The 24,979-nt window shown below is 58.2% G+C and overlaps 1 protein-coding gene across 1 annotated transcript; it reads left to right on the forward strand.

Annotated features, from left to right (window-relative positions):
* Nucleotides 1-15,505: 15,505 nt before the first annotated feature.
* DLL4 (delta like canonical Notch ligand 4) lies at nt 15,506-24,334 on the forward strand (the record flags this gene model as incomplete). The annotated part of the gene is made up of 11 exons (XM_082649073.1): nt 15,506-15,571; nt 15,683-15,952; nt 16,448-16,505; nt 17,290-17,553; nt 17,967-18,027; nt 18,115-18,245; nt 19,746-19,915; nt 20,099-20,318; nt 21,482-22,184; nt 22,674-22,782; nt 23,319-24,334. The coding sequence occupies 11 exons, from the start codon at nt 15,506-15,508 to the stop codon at nt 23,322-23,324; spliced, it is 2,058 nt and encodes a 685-aa protein (XP_082505199.1). The 3' UTR covers nt 23,325-24,334.
* Nucleotides 24,335-24,979: the final 645 nt, after the last annotated feature.

Raw genomic sequence — 24,979 nt, forward strand, 5'->3', positions numbered from 1 at the left:
ATGAAACTCACAAGTGTCTGAGGCACAGGAGAATCTTCATGAAAGTGGAGGAAGAGTCTAGCTGTTTCCTAAGCCATTACTTGGGCCTAAGTGAGCCAACACTGGAGCTGGGGCATCTGTGTGTACCACCATCACCAGGTCGCCACAACTGTCTTAATTCTCTCTCCAAACAGCCCCCAGGATCACACCCCCCCTCCTTGCCCAGCTGACCACAGTGCAGGAAGACAGGGAATGCTGTTAGGGTATGGCTCCCCTTTCCTGGGGATCAAGCTTTCAGGGCAAGCTGTCCGGGACATGAGGCTCCTGGCTCCCAGCTCCCGAGGGGCTCACATTGGGTCCTTCGACTCTCTAGCACCTCTGGAAGTACCGGCCAGTTAGCGGAGTCTTAGAGGGTGAGATTCAGACCTGCCACTCCCCTTACCACCAGAACCAGGAAAGGCTAGGGTTAGGCAGGGGCATTCATTGATTTGAGTCATTCCCCACAGGCCCATGAGTAAGAGTGGCTCTGGATTTCCAGGCCCTACTCCCCACCAAGATGCCTGTCGGGGTCTTCCAAGACTGGGTCTCTGTTGGTCCCAGGTGCTGTCCTGGGGTTCCGCCTTGGGCTTGGCTCCTTCCGGATCAGGGAGTAGCAGCTGGGGAGGCTTGTGGGCTTAGCTGACTCTGCTACCCTCACACCCCTTTCGCTACAACTGGGCCTAACTCTGGAGTTTCTGTCCTCACCCGGGCATGGGCTGCATGAGAAAGGAGAGGAGCCCCCAGCACTAAGTCAGCCCCGTGGACAGGGCTGGAAATCCCCCACTTCTTACCTTGGCCGGTTGAGGAAACAGCCTCCCGGCAGAGGGCCGCCTCCCGCCAGGGACTTTTCTCCTGGGGGTGACACAGCATACAGGGCAGCTGCAGGGACCCCAGCCGCACTTCAGCCAGCCTGGGGTGAGGGGAGCAGCACACAGGACCACCCTCTCCCTTGTGGGAAGCATGGCAGCCAAAGGTCCTAGAACCCAACTGGGACATAGGCAGGCCCGAGAGGGTGGGCAGGGAGAAGGGAGGCCACAGGGGTAGTGATGGCCCAGAAAGTCCACGCTGCTGGTGACATCTGGGAGTCTGACCGGGCCCAAGTGGTTCTGCATCCAGAGCTCACCAGCCCCTCCTCCATAGCTCCCTTCCCTCGCCCAGCACCCAATCTGAAACAGGCTTCTGATAGGTTATAAAGCCCTCACTGATCTCCCGGGGTGGTGGTCTCCAAACTTTTTTGAATATGAATATTTATGTATAGATTAGACACTATAGTCAAAACACATATCAAATATTATTAAAGTTCAGTTTACCTTTTAGATAAACAATGAATCTAAATTGAAATTCTCCTATTTCCTCCAGCCCCCAGACAGATGGCCTTGCTCACTCCTGCAGGCAGCCCACTGAAGAGCCCACCACACTGAGAGGTGAAGGTAGGAGAGTCCCTCTCAGAGCTCACCATCCACTTTGCAGGAGGGTACAGGGCAGGGGGGCTAGTTTTCTTAATACATTTGCAAACCACAGACAATAGAGTCACTCACAGCCGAAGCCCTTCTATTTGCTGCTGTTGTGAACTTTAAAAGAAACTTGGGGACTTCCCTGGTGGTCCAGTGGCTAAGACCCTGCGCTCCCAGTGCAGGGGGTCTGGGTTCGATCCCTGTTCAGGGAACTAGATCGATCCCACATGCCATAACTAAGAGTTTGCATGCTGCAAGTAGAGATCCTGCCTGCTGCAACTGAAGATCCTTCACGGGGTGACGAAGACCCTGTATGTTGCAACGAAGACCCGGTACAGCCAAATAATAAATAAATAAATAAAAGAAGCAATTGACTGGCTTCAAAAAAATTAAAAAAAAAAAAAAAAAAGAAAGAAAGAAAGAAAGGAAAGAAAGAAAGAAAAGAAACTTGGTCATCTTAGGTAAGACCCTATTGCTGCAGCCGTGGTTATGCTGCAGCTCCCCACCCCAAAGGCCCAGGCAGCCTGTCCCTAGAACCACAGCACCTGATGTAGAAAGTGAGTGTTTATCAAGGAAGAATGCAGAGACCCAGGATGTGTGTGTGTGTGTGTGTGTTGTGTGTGCATACACGTGCATGTGCGCCTGGGCTGTGCCATTCAGACAGAACCTGCCCCCTTGCAGTTGAGGGGTGGCCTGCCCTTTCTACCCCACTAGAGGGAAGGCAAGCCCAGGACCCTCTCCCTGCCCTTGGATATGTGGCCCAGCCACATATGTGGATCAGCCCTCTTAGCAGGGAGCAGGGGCCCCTCAGGCAGAGGATAGGGGCCTGACTTTTCTGCCAAGGCCAGAGTTGTCACTGGCTCCAACTGGCCTGGGTGGCTCTGGGGCCAGCGCTTCCTCCTTCATTCAAAAGCCCAGCCCTGTAAGGGTGGCAGAGAGGGAGGGTGAAGGGAGGGCTCAACCTCCAGCCCCCTCCCCCCTCACTGACAGCTGTAATCTGCTTGGGAAAATCTCTTTTTTTTCCGCACAGGAAAAAATATTAGTTGTCCCGATAACAAGGAAAACAAAATCCAGCGCAGGGCATCAGAGACTTCCTGAGGCGGGAAACAATGTCCAGGGAGCTCAGTGGAGAAGCCCGAGCTGGGAGGCTGAGGGGGAGCTGAGAGAGGACACTGGTCCAGGCCTATCCGGCCGGCGGGGGAGGGGGATGACAGATCGAGGAACTTGGAAAAAAGATTTCCCCCCCAAAACCTTGAAGTCTGGGCTGTTGAGCTATATCCGGGAAATGATTCAGGACCGCTGCACGTCCCTAAATGGGATCAGGCCCCATCAGCTCAGGTGATCTGAGTCTACCCCTCTTCCCTCCCAGTCCCCAGCCTGTTCTCCTGGGTGCTGTCCCTCCCATCTGGGGGGCTTGGGATGAGGCAGGAGGGTCCCTTCCTGGGCGCCTGGAGAGGCCACGGGCACCCCATGGGTGCGCCTCTCCCAGTATTCTTGCCTTGTCTGCCCACAGCTGCTTCCCTGGGTAACTTTCCATTGGGGGTGGGGGGTTTCAAGAAGGGGAGGACTTCTCCGAAGGCCCCATCCCCAGGCCTAGGGGACTCTGTTGCCCATTTCCCTCTCGGCCCAGGGCACCTGCACCACTTGATCCAGTGGGTGTGGCCTCTGAGCACTATGGGCTCTGGGGAGGGGCGTGCTCCCAGCGAGCAGTAGTTCTGACTCTGACTGCACACTGGGTCACTTAGAGGCTTTTGGAAAATACCAGTGCCTCCTAGGCCTGATCCCAGACCAATTATATCAGAATCTCTAGGGAGCTGCTCAGGTGATTCTCTGTTTTTTTTTTTTTTTTTTTTAATATTTATTTATTTATTTTGGCTGCGCCGGGTCTTAGTTGCGGCACGTGGGATCTTCGTTGTGGCATGTGGGATCATTTTTTAGTTGCGGCATACGAACCCTTAGTTGTGGCCTGTGGGATCTAGTTCCCTGACCAGGGATCGAACCCGGGCCCCCTGCATTGGGAGCGCGGAGTCTTACCCACTGGATCACCAGGGAAGTCCCTGCTCAAGTGATTCTTGTGTGCTTCATGGAGCGGGGGATTCTTGAGAACCCCCCGCTCCATGAACCTGTGACCCTTTGGTCACTTGCTGGCTGGTCCCCTTCGCCTCTAGCAACAGCACTGGCCTCTCAGTTTCAGATTGGAGCCCCTCAGAATTTACCACCTAGCCAGTGGCGTCCAGAGGTGCCTGCAGAGTTCCCTGACCAGCTGGAGGCCAGCTGCCCAGCCCAATAGCAGGTTCTGGGTTAGCCCACCCCCTCCCTCTGCTCCTTCTTCTTCCCCCTGGGCAATGACGCTTGGGGCCTTTGTTCTCAGCCAATAAGTGTGTGACCAGAAACCTACCCACAGCTTAATTACAGCTCCATTCACTGGCCATAGGCTGGCCACGGTCCACACTCAACCTGCCCAGCTCTCCCGCTCAGCATCCCCCACTCCGCACAGCCTGTAGCTCAGGCAAGCCCAGTGCAGCTCCTCCCCACATCCCAGGGTCATCTCCAGCTTTGTTCTCAGCAGGACCCGAGATTCCTTCCCCCACAATGCCCTTAGCCCTTGCTCTGTACAAAACTTAGGGTCCTCAGGGAGATCTAGGCTCTGAGCCTTTGTGGCTTTCCCCAAAGGCTGGGGGCGCCCCGCCAGAGTGCTGCTGCTGTGCCATGCCACATACTGAGCTTACACAGGCTTACTCTGAAGTCAGACTATTCCTGGTTCTTTTTTTTTTTAATTTTCCTGGTTCATTTTTGATTGTTCATAAGCATGTTCCAGTCTCCTACGTGCTGTGTCTATAGGGGGATACGTACACGCAGGAGCCACAGTCCCTCCCCTCAAAGGCCTTCTCAATACAGAGGGAAGGACTGTAATGAGCTATCACAAGGTAGTGCCATTTGAATTCCTTGAAACTTTCTCAGGAATTCCCCACCAGCACAGTGCACGGAGTATTTTGGACACTCCAGAAATGTCTGTTGAATGAATATTTGTTTCTTAAGTGGAGCACAGTATGTCCCTCCCCTGGCAGTACACATAAAAGGAGATATCTCAGGGGTCAGGGATAAGATGGCATTCCAGTTGCATAAAATGGGGGACAGTGGAGGGTAGAATGAGCTGGGGCCTGTGGCCTGGCTGAAGAGAACTCACTAGGGTTCTTGTTTGTTCCTGGCCAGGTTTTTACCAACTGAGGGGCTCGCAGGTCCCCAAGGTCTGTCCAGAGGGCCAGTGGGTTACCAGTCCCTCTGCCCAAGTTGTCTTGCCCACGTGGAGAATCACCAGAGATCCTGAGAGGTAGGACCACAGAGCAGGCTTCTCCCTTCTCCTAAGGGGGCCTTCTTGGCCTGGGATTCCCAGGGGTCTCCCCTTTCCCTCTGGAAGAGACCATCCCAGCTCCCAGCCTTCATCACAGCATTTTCCAAACAGGTGGAGGATGCTGTGGACAAGTGGCCACCTGGCTACGCGAGAGGGGAAGCCCCATTGCTTGTCCCTGGGGCTTCATTCTCCCCAGGGGGAAACGGTTGGCCGAGAAGCCACTGCCTGCTCCCCAGAAGCTAAGGATCTGACCCCTGGCCTGGGCAGTGGGCAGCAGGCTTCAGGAGCTTGGGGTGAGGGGACTTAGAAGGGAGGGGCTCCAGTCCCAGCTGCCTGGCTTTGGGTACTAACAGGCCACGCTGGGGGCAGCCGAGATTGGGGGGGAGCACCACCACCTGCTTTTCCTTGTTTTGTTTTCAGGGCACTAATTACTGTGCTGAGCTCCGAGCTGCCTAATGAGGCCGTTTGGATTTCCTGTTGTTCTGGCTTCCCAAGACCCTTAAAGGGCCAGCATCGCTCTAGGAGCGTGCCGGGTGGGACACCAAGCGCTCTGGTGAGGGCGAGCACAGAGGGGCTATCCCTAGGCTTGGCCTGAATGCCAAGGGCAGTGAGAGGGGCTGGTCCAGTACTTCCCGGCCACACTCATGCCCTCCAAGAGGACCTGCTCAGAAGTGCCCGCAGCGGAAGCAGGAGCTTCAGAACTGTGTAGCCCCGCCAGAGCATGTGATTGGGGGGAGGGGGAGGCAAGGAGGCCAGGGCTGAGGAAGAAAGGCTGGTGATGTCACCAGTGCCCAGACTGTGAGAACCACTGCAGCACCAGGCAGGAGGGAAACGCCGTGACGTCCTGTTCCCCCCTCACCCTGGAAAATAAACACTTGTTGTCTGAGTGGCCAGCGCCACTTCCGAAGGGGCAGGCTGGCCGGGCTAGAGGCTCAGAAACGGGCCTGAGCCCAGCTTTGAGCAAAGGCCTTTGCCCAAGATGCATGCAGAAAGGCCTGTGGGTCAGGCTGCCCCGAACTCAGCCCCTCTACAGCACACCACCCAAACGGGGCTTACCGGGTGCATTCACCCCCTCTGCACCTTAGGGCTCATCTTTGCACGTGAAGGAGCTGAGAACAGCTAGGGATGCCAGGGAACCCCCCTCCACACTTGCCGGGGGCTGCAGACGGACCAGTGGGGCCGGTGTGGGTGGGGGGCGTCTGCCTCCTGAGTCTCCCTTAGATGTGAGTCACAGCCTAGGCTCTAGGACCTGTCCTAGGTGCCTCTCAGGCTGCCCCGAACTGTGGGTCCCCTGGGCCCCAGGAGGCCGGGCCTGCAGCGCCCTCCCCCACAGACGGGGTGACAACATTGTTGTTCTTATACGGGGCCTTCCGCCTGGAGTTCCGGCTCCGCTAAATGGTGGGAATGAGGGTCCCAGGGACAAAGCCAGCCTGGTTCCCGCAGCCACCTCAGAATGGACGGAATCCCCATTGTGTGCGGGCGCCCTGTGCCCGCCCTCCCCTTGCCCGCGCCGGACATGCCAACAAACAGCTCATTGAGCCCGGGGGAGGGGCGCAGGAGACAACAATGTCCCCCAGCGGGCCAGGGCAGTGAGCTCAGCTGGGGGTGGGGGCTGCCATGGAGGCCGGAGGGCGATGATCTCAGCCTGGGGAGGGCCGGCCTGTGAGACAGGCTGACCCTGGCCTGGCCGCCCCGGTGAGCCTGAGAAGGGATGACGGGGCTGGCCTCGCCCTTGCTGCCCCACCCCCTGGGCTGAGCTGGGAACTGACCGGCGCTTCTCACGCTTAAACTGCCCCCGCCGAGGGCACCCAACAGGCGTAGCAGGGGGGCCCGCAGGACCCAGCAAGCCACCCCAGACCCGAGAGGCTGGTGGACCCTCCCTCTAGCGGTGCCAATTCAGAAGCCCCTCGGCAAGGCCCAAACAGAGCTCTCCCACACCACCAGCCCACACTGGCCACAGCAGGACTTTTGGATCAAGAAGTGAATGCACTTTTCACACCCAGAACCATCTAAAGAGCAGGCAACAGCCAGAAGAGGGAGGGAGGGTCCTATCTCTGGAGGTATTCAAGCCCTTGGCTATAGAATATGGGGTTGGTCTAGGTGTCCTTGAGCGCTCACCTCACCCTGAGTTTCTAGGTGTTAAGACCCCAGCTCATTCCCTTGAGACACCTCTGGATTCCCTTTGTGGGCTTCAGGCCCGAGGTTGGATGAACCTAGGCCTGATGCAATCCTTTATCCTCTTCCAGCCAGGCTGCTAGGCAGGGCCCCAAGACTCTGAGGGAAAGAGTAGGAACGTGGCGGGGCGGGGGGGAGGGGTGTGGAGAGAGGTATGGCCAAAGCAGCCCCCACTCTCAGTATAGGAGCCAGGGAAGCCCTGAGGCTGGTCGTGTTTGCAGGGCTCTATCTGGAAAGCCAGGGGTGGAAGAAGAGAGTGGCTGCTGGCAAGGAAAATGTGGGGCCTGTCCCAGCAGGTCCTCAGGGGTCTGGCATTCTCAGGTGCCCAGCCATCTCAAGGACAGGACCCAGGCTTTGGTGTATACCTGGCCACCAGCCACAGATGCAGAAGGCTCCTAGTTGCCTCTGGCCCTCCCTCTGTACCTCCCTGCTCCAGACCACCCTGCACCCCACTGCCAGATGGCGGCTGAACACCCTCGGCTCAAGAACCCACAGGTTCCCTAAAGCCCATCGATCAAGTCCGAATTCATCTGTCTGATGGGTCTCCATACCCTACCTGTCTAACCTCACGTCCAGCCCTGCACATGCAAAGTCTGCTCCAGCTATACCTACTTCATTTCCACTCTGATCCTTTTCCTCTCTCCATTCCGCCTGGCAGGAATGCCGTCTCTTCTCTTTTTCTAAGTTCTGCTCTTTCCTCCAGGTCCAGTGCCTTCCCCTCGCTCCCCACAAAGCCTCCCGCATCCCTCTCTGAACCCGGGCTCTGCAGATCATCACATTCCTTTTCATGACCCTCGATTTTACCTCCATGTCCCATTAGGAGCTGAATCGGATGTTCCTTTTGGCCTCACTGACCTTAGCCCAGTGCTAGGCACATGGTCGACCTCATTCACAACTGGTTGACTAAGGGACCAAACTCTGGATATGCATGTGGCCACACACACAGGCCCTGACCCAGGAAAACTAACCATGGGGGTGCACAGAGCCATGCCCCAAATGGAATGCATCTTTTGACTGTATTCTCTTCTTCTGATGGCAGTTTGATAGACTCACCCCAGGTCTCCCCAGCTTCCTTCTTACCTGGAGAAGGGTTCTGGTAATGGGGGTAAGGGATCAAACCTCTTAGGAGAGGAGGGGAAGCAAGAGACGGGGGAGTTGGCCACGGCCACAGGGCAACACAGGGATCTCAGTGACAGAATGACACCAGCAATGGGAATGTTCATGATGCCCGAACAGCACTCATGAGAGTGGGGTGAATGGGCACAAAACCGGGTTGAAGCCTGTCTGTTTCTAAACTTACAGAGACAGCTGGGGCTGTTGCTGAAGCCCCTGGTGTTGGAAACCCTGAGTATTCATTTTTGCTCTGGAAATTCTCTGTGAGCTCCCAGACCTTAAATTAAGCCTGTCCCTTTGCTGCAAAGTTAGCGTTGGCTGGACAGCTCCGCAGGGCTTGTTCTGAGAGCAGTAACCAGAGGGCTGGGGGCAGGAGAGGCAAAGTGATCAGGACTCACAGTGGCCTAACACTGCCCAAAAACCCCTTGGGGCTGAGAGGAGGCCCAGGTCCTGGTGCCTCTCAGGCCTCTCTGGATTTCTTCCTTGGGGACGGTCTAGACCTAAGGAGAATCCTCTGGGTGGGAGGTTCTTTGCTAATCACAGGCAAGGCAAGTTACTCATTAGCAAGCATCAACATGCAATTCTAATCAACTCCAGGGGAGAGTTCAACTTGGATTAACAAATGGAATACATAGTGTAGACACTGTCACAGGAAGTTCTCCCATATGTCTAACCTAAATCCTTCCTGCCACAACTGAAGCCCATTTCCTCTCATTCTGACTGTGGTGGGAGAAGGAGACAGCTGGTCACCATTCTCTGCTTAAGACCCATCACCTACTTGACCATGGCAGTCAGATTCCTCCTCAGCCTTCCTCAGGGAACAGTAACCTGCCTGCTCAGGCAGCTAGCTATTCACAGAACTGGCACGTGTCCCCGGTTTCTTTCTCTGTGCATGAGAGTACTGAAGCACAGCACTTCCTGGTTCTGCCCTGACCCTTCCTCCCAGGGAGGCTTCAGGGGACCATGGCCCATCTGAGTAATCCCCACTCCCAGGTTCTGGGGCCGCAGAGAGGGAGAAGTGTGACCCCATCCGCTATCTCTTACTTGCTTCAAGTCCTGGGTGGCAGCTGGGATCAGAGATCAGAGGTTGTGTGGAGAAATGAGGACAGGTCAGAGTTTCTTCCAGGAGATGGGTTGTTCAGCGGAGGAAGGTGAAGTGCACGCAAGGACCCAGAGACATGGAGGGGCCAGGTGCAGTGCTGGGCCTGGATGCTAAAGGGAGGCCAGAGCCAGAAGAGGGGAGTGAAGGCTGAGCAGGCAGGTGGGGCTGGAGAGAGCTTCCCACCTGTCAGAGTTTACAGAGAAGAGAGGTTTCAGGGACAGGTGAGCTGTATGCTGGGGAGGGGACAAGAACAGAGGACAGTGGAGGCTAGCACAGTCAGTGCAGAGGATGAGTGGATGAGAAGGAAGAAAATCCTTGGGGTAGAGAAACTAGTCCAAGATGGAGGACTGAGGGGGTGCCTGAACCTTTACTTTCAACTCAGGCTCCGCTCCCCCATCCCACCCTGTCCTTCAGTATGGCTGGCAGAAGGTTCTCTTTTGGCCCCATCGCTCTCAGCAATGCCTTTGCCCTGTGCCCTCTGTTCTCTAGCCCTGTAAGCCCTCTCAGAGTCCCCTCTGTCCTGAGAGACCGGGGCAGGAGGCAAGGGCAGGCTGGGCAAGGCCTGCAGCCTGAGGGTCTCCGCACAGAGGCCTCCCTGAGCCTTCTCTCCCTTCCCCTGGGCCTCCCTCCTCACTTGCTAGGGTGGGGACAGGAAGGAGCTAGGGAAGGGGAAGCCAGGGGCTCTGGGAAAGTTGCCGTGGAGGCTGCCCTAAACCCCGGACTCCTCTGTGGCTGGAAATACCCGCTGCGTGGCTCCTGGCCCTAGCTTTCCAGGTTTCCCCTGGGTTTGGCAAATGAAGCTGGGGAGGCTGCCGGGTCGCCACCAATGAAGGCCCTTGCTTCCAGCCAGCAGGTCTCTACCCTGCCCCTCCACTCTCGCCTTCTTTCCTTCTAACCAGCACACAGGAGGCCTATGGAGCACTTCCTTCCTACACAGTTAAAAGAGGCTTCTCAGGTCAGGGGCCCTCAGCTGCTTCTCTCTTGGGCCCATGGTCTCTTCAGGCCAAAGCTGTTCTCATTGAGAAGGAGAGAGCTCAGTCCACAGCAGCTGCCTCAGCCTCAGGCACCATCTGCCCCGGCCTTCTGAGAAGGTAAAGGAGACAGAGTATGGGGCTAGCCCAGGCCCTCAGGCTCCTGGGAGCCTGGCAGAGAGAAGGTGGGAAGCTCTCCTGATCTCATGAGAAGGCAGAGCAGGCACTCTGACTCATGTTTAATGGTCTCATCCACTTGGACATCCTTTCCTTGGGACATTTGGGTCATCAATCATGAGCCATAAGCCAGTGGACAGCCCTGCCCAGTCTGTGTGCCCTCTTGGTGACGTGGGGAAGGCTGAGACCCCTGAGCTGCCAGGAGCCTCAATGACCAGGGCAGTTCAGAAGTTGACTTCTCCTCCTACATGCCTCTGCTCTGAAACATCACCGTGAAGGAGGAAGTGTGCCAGCTTGAGACCTACATTTGGCCCTGGCTGGAGGGTCATCTGGCCATGGGCAATTGGTTCTTCCAAACCATCTCTTATCCAAACCCATTGTCAAAGCTCCAGTCTTCTCCTTCCAGTTGAGAACCATGTCACAGCCTCTTCCCACAAAAGGCCCTTCACAGGGCCTTTAACAGTGGAGGTTTTCCAGTGTCCATCTCCTTTCCATGCCCCACCTAGCTTTCCTCTCTTTGTTTCCACCCTCTGCTCCTTTGCCTCATTCTTTGTAACTGTTTGCCTTCAGCTCTCCTCTTTCCTTTCTTTCCTCCTGGAACTCATTTGCAAATGCATAATCAGTCACCCTCCCAGGTGGCTATCATTATTATCCCCATTGCACATATGAGAAAACTGAGGTGTAGAGCTATAGTTAAATTACAAGTCCAAGACCCTAGGGTTGGGAAGTGCCAAGAGCCAGGTTTATGTCATGCTTATTCACTCGACTCAAGCAGAGGGTGGGGAGAGGCCCCATTCCATCTCAACCCTCCTGGGCTGCCTCGCGGAGATTCTTCACAACTCAGTGGCTATCAGCGCCAATGCCCCAGGTGCTACCCCTTCCTCCTTCTCACAGGGGCTCTCACATCTTATCATCAGCCACTGCATTCTGTTCCCCCTGTGAAGCCCCCAAATGAGTCTTCAAGGCCACCACCAAGTCATCATCTTCCTCTCTCCTCCACCAGCCTCAGGCCTGTCCTATGGGGAACCCACTCTGTCCCGCGGGAAAGACCCAGAGCAGGCAGTTCCTTGTAAGGCCTCCAGAGAGAGGTGAACGCGGCCCAGCGGGGCGCCGCCTGCCGACCGGGAATCCCGGCCCTAACCGCTGGCGCCCCTCGAGGGGAGGGGCGAGGGCGGAGGTGGTTCTGCGGCGGCATCTGTCCCAGGCGGGCGGGAAGCTGCTGCATTAAATTGTAAAATCGATTTATTGACCGGCAGGTGCGAGCAGCGGCAGATGGAGAGTAGCGCTGCTGGGGCGCATCTGCGGGGAGCGACGGCATCGATCCTGGCCCCCCCCTCCGAAACCTGTCGGTCCCTGGTCCTTTCACGTCGGCTCGCTCCCAACTGCAGGGCCAAGGTCCGCGAAGCTGTGGAGCCCGAGCGGCTAGGGTAGCTCGCTGCGCGCCGCCCCCCTCCCCCGCCCGCCCTCGCCTGGCCTCAGGGCCCGGGCTGCGCCCCCACGGCTGCCAGGCCCTGCCAGCCCCACTGCCCCAGTTGGCATGCGGCGGGCCGGGCTGACGCGTGGCAGCGCCCTGCGGCAGATGAGGCACGCGCCGTCCTCATTTCAATGTGAATGGATCGAATGGAGCAGCCATGTGGCAGCAACAGTTTGCAAATCTCCCCGCCTTCTGTGCAGCTCCCCGGCCGCCGCTCCCTGCACGTGGCCCCTTCCCCGCAGCGACCGCAGCGGCGCCCCTCAAGGCTTAAGCGCCCCGCCCTAGCCAGGCTAGCTCCCCCTCCCTTGGCCTGCCCGGCGGGCGCTGTAGCCCGGCCCCTATCGCGCTCCTACCTGGGTGCAGTTCGTCCCGCGGAGAACGCTGTCCCGGGGGTCGGGGTGCAAAATAGCGCTGGAGGCCGGGAAGATGCGACGGCAGCCCTGGGGAGGGCGCGTAGGCTACCAAGTGGGGGAGGGGCCCCGAGGCTCTGCTCGGCCCGAGTCGCACCCTAATCACCAGGGGTCAGCTCGGGTGCCAGGCTGCGAGACCACCTTTGCGCCTCCGGGCCCCAGGTGCGGGTTCTGCCTGCTGGGGGGCTGTATGCAGCGGCCAAACGGAGAGGACGGCCGGAGCCGAAGGCCCCTGGGGCGGAGGCTGTGGGCCTGCCTGAAGCCAGGCCTCGACCCTGTGGCTCCAGACGCTGGGCAGTGTTGCGGGTGCTCGTGGGGATGAGGATCTGTGGACCATCAGAGGGCCCACAGTCAGTCCGGGGAAGCCCAGGTTGGTGGGACCTTGCAATCATGCCCCCTCTCCAGGGCGTGGCCGAGCGTCTGCGGAGGCGTAGGTTCGTCAGACGTCCACGTGGGTCCAATCCCACCGTGATTTGCGGCCTCTGATAGCCTCACAGCCTCATGTTCCTGGGGGCCCCCAGGACACGTGTTGGGTCTTTCCTTCCACAAGTCACGAGTGGGAGAAAAGTGGAGGAGCCCCAGTTGTGGAGACTCCGCATTTCTATTCCCTGCCTGCAAAGCGACCCTCTCCTGCTCAGCAAATGTGGGCAAAGCTGGACCCCAGCGGGTTGGAGCGCTAGTGGGTATTCAGGGCCAAGGGCGGTGTCCTAGAGTCCTAGGGGAGTAAATGAACTTCTGGGACAGCACTGCATAGCAAACAGGTGCTTCAGGAATGCCTTTTGATGGTGAAGAGAATTTAACCCTTTCCCCCTACAGGTCAGAGGATTTCTATCTCTGGGATCCCTTTCAAGAATTCTTGACTCTGAGGGTAATGATGATACTTTTGTTTGGTCCTTGACTGTTTGCAAAGTGCTTTTGGGCACATCAGTCCGGATGTGTGTGAGGGATAGAGTGTTCCAGATCTACCAATACTGAACGAAATGTCTCCTGTGGGACTGGATGTCTCCCTTGAGGGTCAGGCAAGAGCCAGATCCAGAAAAGGAGCGAGTTTTTTATGAACTCCCAGGCCAGGATTTGGGGGTGGAAGCGGACATAACTAGGTAGGGCTGGATGCCAGCTCAGAGGAAAGCGAGGGGCACTCTTTGGCACCCTAGGCAGGACTAAGGGATCCGTAGAGAATGGGCAGAGAACCCACTGGTCAGGATCGCTGGGAGGCAAGTCCTGGGCTCCTCCTCCCTCGGGCCTGGGGACTCCGCCTGTCCATAACCTACATTAACTCTGGAGCGCAGCCTGGGCCCATCTGCCGGCCCCCGCCCCACCTCGGTTCCCCACGCCAACCCGTTCGCGCCAGATGGTGGCTGGGAGGGGTGGCCGTGCGTGGGGGACCCCGGAGCCCGTCTCCTCACCTCACCCCTCCCCCAACCCACGCTCCCAACCTCTTGTTTCTCATGCTTCTCCCTCAATCCTTCACCACCACCAAGTTAAAAAAAAAAAAATCAGACCATGCTCGGCCTAGGCAGCTGTTGGGCTCCGAGCCGTGCCCCCCGCCCCCCGCAAGACTCCCCCGGGCCCGCGCCGCGTCCCTGCTCCCCCCAGCGCCGATCTTATCGCCCGACGACAGCCATCGCTGTGCGGGTGGGCTGACAGCTGAAGCCACAAGGCCCCCGCCGCCCTCAGCGTCGCGGAGAGAGACCGCTCCTCTGCACCCCCCGACACTGAGAGAAGCCGGCCCTCCCCGGTCGAAAGCCTCCGGGGATCACGCCGGTTCCGGGAAAGCAGCTGCACTGCCGCCGCTCGGAGAAGTGGGGCCACCCGGGGGAGCCGAGAAGGCGAGACGGGTGAAGCCGCCTGAAACCCATACGAGTCCGCGCGCTTCCAGTTCCACCCTACATTTTGCCCTATGAGGAGAGGACCCGGGTCTGCCCGGCCTCAGCCCCTGGACTCTCTGGTGGCTCGAGCCAACTCTGCAGTCAGGAGAGTTCCTCCCTGCTCCAACGGAGCGACAGGACGCGGGCCGAGGCTTGAGGCTGTTGGGGGGTGAAGGTGGGCTCTGGAGCTGAGGCTAAACCCAGGTGAGGAGAGGCGCTGAAGGCGGGGCCAGACCCTTATTACCATACAGCTGAGGACGCGCCCCCCTTCTTCTACCTCGGGGACCACGCCCTCCTACCCCCAGCACGGGTACCACGCGTCTGGGGACTGGCACGCGCGGAGCCCAGGCGGGAGGCAGAGGGAGGAGGCACGCGCTGGACACGCCCCCCATAACTGGGGAGGGAGATGCCCACCAGGTGGAGGGGCCGAGCCCCCGAGTCTTAGATGCTTGGTCCCTCGCCTAGCACGGAGTGGCCACAGAGAGGTTAATGCGTCCTCTGGCTTCCCTGCTGCGCGCGGGGGGGGGGGGCGGGGGGGTGGACGCTCACAGGTTGGGGGCCGACGACGCCAGGGCTCCCGAAGTTCCGGGAAGGTGAAGGAGACTGGAGTCCTTTAGCACTGGTTTCGCTTTCTGAGCTTAAGTTCTTTTTACCTTCTCCAGGGCTGCAGGTAACTAACGCCGGCCGTGGTCACACCGCCGACGGGGACTCCCCCGTGTCTCCGCCCCCACGACCATCCGGGAACCACTCGCTCACCTCCCGCCCCATTCCCCCTGGCCCTCCCCCTGTCCTCCCACTGCCGGGGTCTCGGCCTGTATCCACGCGATTGCGGAGAACTGGTCACCTCGGCACGCGCTGAGCTGGGGGACCCAGGGGCTGAGAGCGGCACAGAGGGGCGGGGACCTGTGCCTGACTGGCTGGCTGGGAGGGGGGAAGGCGGGGGCGGAGGCCCCCTCCGGGCGGTGCTGGGGCTGTAGCAGCTAGAGGCCCGAGGGGAGGGGAGAGTGACCACGAGTCTGAGTGACAGGCGGGTGAAGAGAGGAGCCAATATATATAAGGAAAGCTCCCGAGAGCGCAGGTTTCAGTAGCGGCGCTGAGCGCAGGCTGGGAACGCGAGGCCAAGAGCTGCAGCTCAAGCCGCCTCAGTGCAGTGTACCCGGACACTAGCCTGCTTACAGCCCCAGGATTAGTCCGAGGACACGTCCTCAGCGCGGCCGCCACCCAGCCGCCCTCACCTGGATTACCTACCGTGGCAGTTGGAGCGGAGCTAGCGAGAAGGAGAGGCGGGAGGAAAACCCCGAGCGGAGCCTGGCTTTTCAGGGACCTCTCTGGCGGTTGGACGCGCGGGAACGGTTCACAACCGGCGGGTGCAGAGAGCGACGCCCCAGGGAATGGCAGCCGCAACCCGTAGCGCCTCTGGCTGGGCGCTACTGCTGCTGGTGGCACTTTGGCAGGAGGTAACATCCCGCGCCCCCTCCGCCCCCTCCCACCGTGCCCTGGGCCTGAGCCCCTGGCGTCCACCGAGCTGACCGCTCTCCTTCTTCCTTCCCTCGGTCCCTGTGCAATAGCGCGCGGCCGGCTCTGGAGTCTTCCAGCTGCAGCTGCAGGAGTTTGCCAACGAGCGCGGCGTACTCGCCAGCGGGCGGCCGTGCGAACCCGGCTGCCGGACCTTCTTCCGCGTCTGCCTTAAGCACTTCCAGGCGGTCTTCTCACCCGGGCCCTGCACCTTCGGCAGCGTCTCCACGCCTGTGCTGGGCACCAACTCCTTCGCCGTCGGCGACGACAGTAGCGGCGGGGGACGCAACCCTCTCCAACTGCCCTTCAATTTCACCTGGCCGGTGAGCACAGCCTGGGCGCCCGGGGAGGTCACGAAAGCCGAGAGAAGGGGTTTCCCTGGGACCAAAGCCTTCTCCCTAGATTGCCTCGCTCCCCTCCAAAAAAGGGGGGGCACTCTCTTCTGATCCTTCTTTCCGACTCTCTCCTGGGACCTCACCCTCCTGTACGCTCTCACCAGTCTCTCTCTTCCCCGTTCTACGCTCCATCTTCTCCCAGCGCTAGGGATACGATTTTCATCACCTACAACCCCGGGGCGTGCTCCATCTCAGAAAGACTCCCGCGTACATTCCCTCATCCCTCAACTCTCCTCCTACCCGGGGTTGTCTCGCCTTCCTAGCTCGCGCTCGATGCTGAGTGCAGACCCGTTACATAGACCCGGGCGCAGTAACTGTATCCTGCAATTAGATTAATTAAACCGGCTGCCGAAAGGCACCCCCACCATCCCCTGTTCATCTTGCTCTCTCTGTCTTTCCCCGCCCCCTTCTTTCCGTTCCCAGGGTACCTTCTCACTCATCATTGAAGCTTGGCACGCGCCAGGAGACGACCTGCGGCCAGGTGAGTAGCTCGCTCCGCGGCCACAGGGGGGCGACACGGCGGAGCGCCGAAAGAGTTAATCTGTAATAGGCGGGGGAAGTGCGGGGTGGGGGCGTGGGGGGCAGGACGCTTAGCTAGGCCGGGAGCTGCGCCCCGCGCTGGACGCTCGGATTCCGCCCGCTGCCTGGACTCTGAGCACAATTGCGTTTCCTGCGGGTTATTTTTGGCGTGGGAACGCGGGGAGCACGGCGGTGAGAAAGGCCGAAGCTGCCAGCGCCGCTGACGGGCCCCTTCCTGTATTTTACACCTTTCTCGAATTCCGCTCCTTTGGAAAGGGAATAATGGCTTTGGGATGTTGTTCTGACACAGAGGAAAAGGATATTTCAGCAGCACAACAATTCTCACTTTGCAAAGGAAAAAGAAAAGCATTACCCATCTCTGAGGGCAGAACCCCTGAATGGGCACCAGAGGACCCCTTGCTCCCAGGGTCCTCAAAGGCCTGGAGAGCTTTTCTTTTTCTTTTTTCTCTCCCCCCTCCCCCATTTTGACCTCTTTTCCTCTTTCCCCTGCCTATCTGCCTCCAGAACATTGGGATATCTTAACATCCTTCTATTGTCCCCTTTTTGAATGGTATCAGGCCCTCTGCACATGCACACACAGAGCAGCTAAGCAGTGGGACACTTGGGTTCCTCTGGCCTGCGTTTGCTGGCAGGTGGGGTCATCTGGACAACTGGTTTGATCCAGCAGTTGCTGGCACTCTTGGGGACTGGCTGCCCTTCCTTGACCTGGCCCTCTGCCCCTTCAGAGGCCTTGCCACCAGACGCGCTCATCAGCAAGATCACCATCCAGGGCTCCCTAGCTGTGGGCCAGAACTGGTTACCGGATGAGCAGACCAGCCCTCTCACAAGGCTGCGCTACTCTTACCGGGTCATCTGCAGTGACAACTACTATGGGGACAGCTGCTCACGGCTATGCAAGAAGCGCAATGACCACTTCGGCCACTACGTGTGCCAGCCAGATGGCAGCCTGTCCTGCCTGCCCGGCTGGACTGGGGAGTACTGCGAACAGCGTAAGCAGCCAAGCTCCCACCTGCCTGGAGGGGGGTCCCCGGAACAAACACAGTGGCATCTTTTCGGCTGCAGCCTGCCTCCCTTGGAGAGCGGGTCTGGGCTGTCCACTAACTGGGCCTCAGTAACAGCTGGGGATGCTTAGGATGGGCTTGGACTCTGCCCTCCCTCTTCTCAGTGCTCCTCCCCATGGTGCTAAAGCCCACAAAGACCCCATAATTGCATTCCATCCAGCCTGGATTCTCCTTCCCTGTGCCATCATTTCTCTTTAAGACATCCATGGCTCCTCTGGGAAGCCAGGAGTGGGAAGTGAGCCCAGGAGAGCTAGGGGGCACCCCCAGGGCCAGGAGAGGGAGAGTGGGACTTCAGAGTCATTGTCATCCCACCCTCACCCAGTGCCGCCTTCTCTCCTCAGCTGTCTGTCTCTCGGGCTGTCATGAACAGAATGGCTACTGCAGCAAGCCAGCAGAGTGCATGTGAGTAGTGGACAGGAAGCGGTGACGGGGGGAGCCGTCCCCTGTCCAGGCCCTCACCTCACCCTCAGCTTCTCTTTTGTTCTACAGCTGCCGCCCAGGCTGGCAGGGCCGCCTGTGCAACGAATGCATCCCCCACAACGGCTGTCGCCATGGCACCTGCAGCACCCCCTGGCAATGCACTTGTGATGAGGGGTGGGGAGGCCTATTCTGTGACCAAGGTGAGTCAGGGCAAAGAGAGGGGACGGAGAGCTGGGCAGGGCATGGGAACAGAGTTGTCACCTGGACCCTTCCTACTCGATGACTGCTGAGTCGGCTTTCCCATTATCCTTCAAGGAGCTTGGGACTGTAAGGATCTTAACAACTGGCTTAGAACGAGATGGTGGGTCCTTCTTCCTTAGGTGCTGGGGAGGAAGGGTGGCTGGAGAAGCCAGGAGGGTGACAAGTTGGCAGCCTGAAGGTTGCACTCATAAATTCCAGCAAGGCCAGAGAGAGGGATGCCGGGCTCAGTTCCTCTTTCTACCTTGTAGTTACCTATTAACCCCCTAAGTGTTTGCTTACCTACCAGAGCTGTTTGAGCAGCTCTCCCCTAAACAGCTGTCTGGTGGGGTGTGCCCACTGGCTGCCCTGAGGCTGTGGGTGAGCTGGGCCTCTGGGCGGAGTGACATCTAACCGCCTTCTCGGTGGGGCAGAACCGGCCTCCCTTGTTTCCCCCAGTAGCACTTGCCAGGCAGCTGCCCAAGCCCACACTGTCTTCCTGGTGTTCAGGGGGCTGGTCACTCTTCTGGCTGCACTGGGGTCTGCCAGCCCCAATGATGGGGGAGGGGGCCTTTTTTCCTTCATCCTCATAGCCAGCTGCAGCACGTGCCTCCCATTTTCAGGGTCAAATGGGGTGGCTGCTGCCATGGAGACACCAGCACAGGCCTGGGTAGGGTGGGCAGGACGCTTGCCAGGATAGAAAGGACTTGCCTGGGCCCTGACTTGCTGGCAACAAGGGGCTTGGAATTCAGCCCCTGTATTCTTCGTATGTGTGTGTGTGTGTCACTTTCTACTCCACTGCAATCCCCCCAAACACACACACACACACCTGGTTCCTGCCCTCTCTCTTTCCTCTCCCCACATTTGCTCCCAGGTGACACAGTCATATACTCATCTTATTCAAACAGAGCCCTTACAGTCCCTGTATTTGCTCTGTCTGGTTTTCCCTCCCTGTCCTTCCCAAATAAGAAAACAAATACTTATATTTCAAAATACCCTCGTAACGCATTTCGCTTTAAAAAACGCCTGGCAACCACTTATCGTGGCTCTCACCTCCCCTCTACTCTTTCCACCTGTTAAAATTGTAGCCCGTTTCCAGGCTTACCTCAGCTGCCCCTCCTCCACGAGGCCTTTTCTGACTTCCTCCTCAACATGTGGTCTTGCTGTGCCTCCTCTTTTTACCTTTATTCTCCCCTGGCTGCAGTGCTTGTGAGCTTACCTTTGGGCAGTTAACTGTGTCCAACTGTGTTTTTTCAACTTTGATTGATGGTACGCCTCAGATGTGGTTCTAGGTGCTTCAATATACCCGATTTCACTGGGGGAAGAGGAAGGGTATTTGGGCCCAGAAGACTTTGAGTTGAACCCTCTGGGCCAAACATGGACAGTGAACTTGCACCACCAGGAGCCTGGAGGTTGGGACCACTCTTTGGCTCTGCTCAGCCGGTCGGTTCCTGTCTCCGCAGATCTCAACTACTGCACCCATCATTCCCCGTGCAAGAATGGGGCGACGTGCTCCAACAGTGGGCAGCGGAGCTATACCTGCACCTGTCGCCCAGGCTACACTGGCGTGGACTGTGAGCTGGAGCTCAGCGAGTGTGACAGCAACCCCTGTCGCAATGGAGGCAGCTGTAAGGTGAGGCCTAGGCCAATGCAGGAAGGCAGAGTTCTGGCCAGGCGATGCCCAGGCATCCCCTCCCCAGGCGGCCAGTGGATGTGCACCTATGGGCAGGCATTGTGGGCAGGTGGGGCCTAGCCCCCTGCCAGGAATCCCTGCCCCCAAGGGTCTGACTTTGGCCCCTTTCTGCTCTCTTTCCAGGACCAGGAGGACAGCTACCGCTGCCTGTGTCCCCCGGGCTACTATGGCCTGCACTGCGAACACAGCACCTTGAGTTGTGCCGACTCTCCCTGCTTCAATGGGGGCTCCTGTCGGGAGCGCAACCAGGGGACCAGCTATGCCTGTGAATGTCCCCCCAACTTCACTGGCTCCAACTGCGAGAAGAAAGTGGACAGGTGTACCAGCAATCCGTGTGCCAATGGTGCGTCCTGTTGCCTTGCTAACCTGGTGGACTGGCCCTGGGGCCAAGAGAACTTTCTGGTGAGGGAGGGTCAAGAGAGGGGAGAGGCCTTGTCTGTCACTCTGGGCAGGCTGAGACGGATCCCCATCTGCTCCGGATGGTGAAGAGCTTGCTTGATCATCTGGGTGGCTTTGGAAGAGGAGCAGGTTAGCAGTGGGTGCAGGCCTTTGGAGATGGAGCAGTATGCACCCTGCCTGGCTTCCATTCCTATTCCCATGTCCTGACCTGACTGGGGCAGCCTCTGACCCTCCCCAGGAAGTCCTGGGCTAGAGAGAGGGACCTTGGAGGCCTCATGTCCCTCCTTGAAAGAGGCTAGCACGGTGAGGGCCCTGCTCCTGGAGGCCTCACCTCTCCCCACGCCTACAGTGAGCCTGGCACAGCATAAGGCGTCTGGAATGTTCAGCATTTTGGGGGGCACCAAGCATGTTGGTTATCTTTGTCTCCTTGGCCTTCTGGTGACCCTCTGTGAGGCAGGCAGACAGCACCGTGCAGGAGAGAAGCCTTAGGAGCTGCGGAGGGATTGGAAGGGCTGAGATGGAATCTGCTCTCTGGCTAATCACTTAGTTAACTCCCCGGAGCCAGTTTCTTCATCACTGAATGGGAAAATATAGAACCCGTCCTCTGTCTTTCATGTTGTGAAGGTTAAATGAAACAATAATAGATCTATCTGAGCATTTACTGTACACCAGGCATGTGCTCCTGCCTTCACGCATCACCTTACCTAACCTTCAGAGATCTCCTATAGAGGAGACAGCATTCTACTCCAATGTAACAAATGAGGAAATTAGGCTTAGAAATAAAATAAAGCAACGGGTGCCAAATCCCCAGCTAGAGAGAGACAGCTGAGATTCAAACCCAAGCATACCTGTTCGATTCTACTGTAAAGCTCTGTAAGATGCTGGCAGTTCTTATACACGAGCCCACTGAGGCGTAGAGGACCAGGCTCACCCTCAACTGCAGGTCTCCTGACTCTTTGTGCAGAGCTCTTTGTAGTGGGATCTGTGAATGCTGGCCGAGTTCCTGGATGACCTTGGTTCCTGGGATGGGGCACCCTCTGCACCGGGGGGTGGGAGTGGGGTGGGGTCCAAGGAGGTTGCTGACTTGTGGCCCATGTGTACCCACAGGGGGCCAGTGCCTGAACCGAGGTCCAAACCGCATGTGCCGCTGCCGTCCTGGATTCACAGGCGCCCACTGTGAAATCCACATCAGCGACTGTGCTCGCAGCCCTTGTGTCCACGGCGGCACTTGCCGCAACCTGGAGAACGGGTTCGCATGCACCTGCCCTGCTGGCTTCTCTGGCCGGCGCTGCGAGGTGCGGATGCCCACTGACGCCTGTGCCTCGGGACCCTGCTTCAACGGGGCCACCTGCTACGCCAGCCTCCCCCCGGACAACTTCGTCTGCAACTGCCCCTACGGCTTTGTGGGCAGCCGCTGCGAGTTCCCCATGAGCATGCCCCCCAGCTTCCCCTGGGTGGCCGTCTCCCTGGGCGTGGGACTGGTGGTGCTGCTGGTGCTACTGTGCATGGTGGCAGTGGCGGTGCGGCAGCTGCGGCTCAGGCGGCCTGACGACGGCAGCAGGGAGGCCATGAACAACCTGTCGGACTTCCAGAAGGACAACCTGATCCCCGCCGCCCAGCTCAAGAACACAAACCAGAAGAAGGAGCTGGAAGTGGACTGTGGCCTGGACAAGTCCAACTGTGGCAAACAACAGAACCACACATTGGACTATAATCTGGCCCCAGGACCCCTGGGGCGGGGGATCCTGCCCGGGAAGTATCCCCACAGTGACAAGAGCTTAGGGGAGAAGGCGCCACTGCGGATACACAGGTGAGCGGCACCCAGAGGCCCAGGGCTCACCAGGGACCCCCTCACAGTACTGCCTGGGCTCCCCCAGGACAGGTGGGAGCTTTTAAGCAAACAGGGGCTCTTGCTGCTGACAGGAGGATGCTCCGACAAGATTTCTGCCAGGCTCCCTTTGTCCCTCCTTCCCATTCCCTCATTCATTCATTCACAAATGTCAAGTGTCCACACTGTGTCACTTGTGACCCCCATCTTCCCACGGCATGGCTTGCCTCTGGTGGCAAACTGGCCTTTTCCAGGCCTGAGACCCTCTGGGAAGGTTGGGGTCCTGTGGCTCTCTTAAGGCCTGTAGCTAACTGCCTGCCAGGCTAGCACTGGGCATCCCTAGTCCCCGTGTCTTCTCCCAGAGTCACCTCTGCCAGTTCCCTTTGGCTCTCCGGGGTCCAGGTTAGCGCCCCACCTCCCTCCAGCCCTCTCTTCATCTCTCCCTCACCGGCCTGTCTTGTGTTCCCTCAGTGAAAGGCCAGAGTGTCGGATATCAGCGATATGCTCCCCCAGGGACTCCATGTACCAGTCTGTGTGTTTGATATCAGAAGAGAGGAACGAATGTGTCATTGCCACAGAGGTGAGTGCTAGGCTGTCCTTCCCTTCTAGCATGTTCCCTCCTGCCTTTAGGGGGTGAGAAAGTGGTCCAGTTACTCTTGACCTTAGGGGCCGCTCCTGAAGGGTGGGTCGGAACCCCTCCTTGGCAGGCTGGGTTCAGTGGCTCTCGGATCCCTGCTGGCCTCGTTGCCACAGAGGGTGTGAAACAGGAGCCGTGGTGGTGAGCCAGCCCCGTCTCTTCCTGCTGTGTTAGTGCTGGGCTGGGCGGCCATGGCACCCGGCCAGCTCCCAGGTGCTGCTTCCCAGCTGCTGGTGGGTGAGGGTGGTTGCCTTGTGCCCCTCCTGCCCCTTGCTCACTGGCTTCCTTCACTGGCCCACCTCATGAGCACTGTCTTCCAGGCATGTGTATGTGTTGGGGCAGAAGACTGGGAGGGCTTTCCCACCTCCTCTTCACCCCACCTGCCTCACTGGCTTCTCTCAGGGAGTCCCAGGGCAGCCATGGAGGGAGTGCTTGTACCCCAGGGTAACCCACTTTCGTGCTCTCCACATGCTCCCCAGGTATAAGGCAGGAGCCTCCCCAGGACATCCCAGCTTCGCCCCAGCAGCTGGACCTTCCTTCTGCATTGTTTACATTGCATCCTGGATGGGACATTTTTTAATATGCAACGTGCTGCTCTCAGGAGGAAGAGGGAATGGCATGAACTGGACAGACTGTGAACTTGCCAAGAGATGCAGTACCCTTCCACATCTTTGGGTGTCTGTCTGGCATCAGATTGGCAGCCACGCCAGCCAGGGGAACAGAGGAGAGGAGAGGTGCCACTTGGACCCGCCCTGCCAGCAGTGGCCTTCAGAGGGCTCCTTTGGGGCTCTGGCCTATTTTCCAGAGAGAGTGGCAGTGGCCCCGTGGGGCCCGGAGCTGCTGTGGCCTCCACTGGTATCTGTGTTTCCAAAAGTGCCTTGGACCAGGCTCCATGGCGACAGCTGGGTCCAAATCAGAGAGGAGAGAGGAGGCCAGTAAGGGCAGGGCCGTCTGTGGGCCAGGAAACCATCTGGTTCAGCTCTTGGCAGGAGTGTCCCTGCAGGTGAGGTGAGCGCCCCGAGAGGAGCGGAAGAAGCATTTTCTGCCCGTGCCTCCAGCCGCTGCACGTGGGCCTCACTCCTAACACCATCCCTGCCTCTCCCTGGCCCAGGCTCTCTGGGGAAGGATACTGGTAAGCCTTACCTGGCTTCCACAGCCTCTGGCCCTGGGTGCCTTGGGCTCCTGTGAGCAGATAGGTGGAGGGCCTGCCCCTCTTCCCAGCCAGAGGCAACAGGCCTAACTGGGGAGCTCAGGGCAGTGATGATGGAAATTCCAGTGAGGGAGAAATTGGGTGCTGTCGCCACCTAGGACCTTTCCTCCCTCAAGCCCATTCCCAAGGCCTCGAGCCTGGGCTCTGCCCACACCCACTACTGCCCCCAGACTACCCTTGAAGCCGATCTTCAGAAATCAATAATATGAGTTTTTATTTTGTTTGTTTTTTTTTTTGTAGTTTATTTTGGAGTCTAGTATTTCGATAATTTAAGAATCAGAAGCACTGACCTTTCTACATTTTATAACATTATTTTGTATATAATGTGTATTTATAATATGGAACAGATGTGTACAGGAGTTTAGTATTTCTTGGGTCCTGTCTTTGTGATGGCAGAGTGGGAATCCTTCTGACTCCCCTTCTCATATTGCTGCCGGCTGCCCCCCACACCCCTGGCACCTGGGAGCACTTGGACTTGGCCTACTGTGCTCTAGGCCCTTGTCCTCTTCTAGTTCTTGGGGAATTTGGCCTCACCCATTTAGTCCCCAGCCTGGGCCAGCCTCCTCTGTCTTATGGCTTGAGGTTGGCTGCAGCCCCCCTTCCCCCTCATGCTCCCACCATTCCTTGGGGGTTATGCCCCCTTAACCTGAATCTATCCCGCTTTTCTCCCTTCAAGTCTGAAAAAGCTTACGGACACCCTAGTCAGCCTGGGGGATACAGGAATTTGGGGGAAGGAGACAAACCTGCCTGTTTTCCTCTTTTCAAAAGGATTCTCTTGTCAGAGAGCGGGGTCTCTGACCATGATGACATCTGGGCTCTTCCTCCTGCTATTGCAGGGTTTTAGATGGACTGGCACCCTGCTCATTTTTAAGCCCCGGCAGGGCACTGGTCTTTGTGCCAGGGGGATCTGCCTCGGGTCTGTCCTCCTTG

Source organism: Grampus griseus (assembly GCF_964374135.1).
Source record: "Grampus griseus genome assembly, chromosome: 2".
Taxonomy (NCBI): Eukaryota; Metazoa; Chordata; class Mammalia; order Artiodactyla; family Delphinidae; genus Grampus; species Grampus griseus.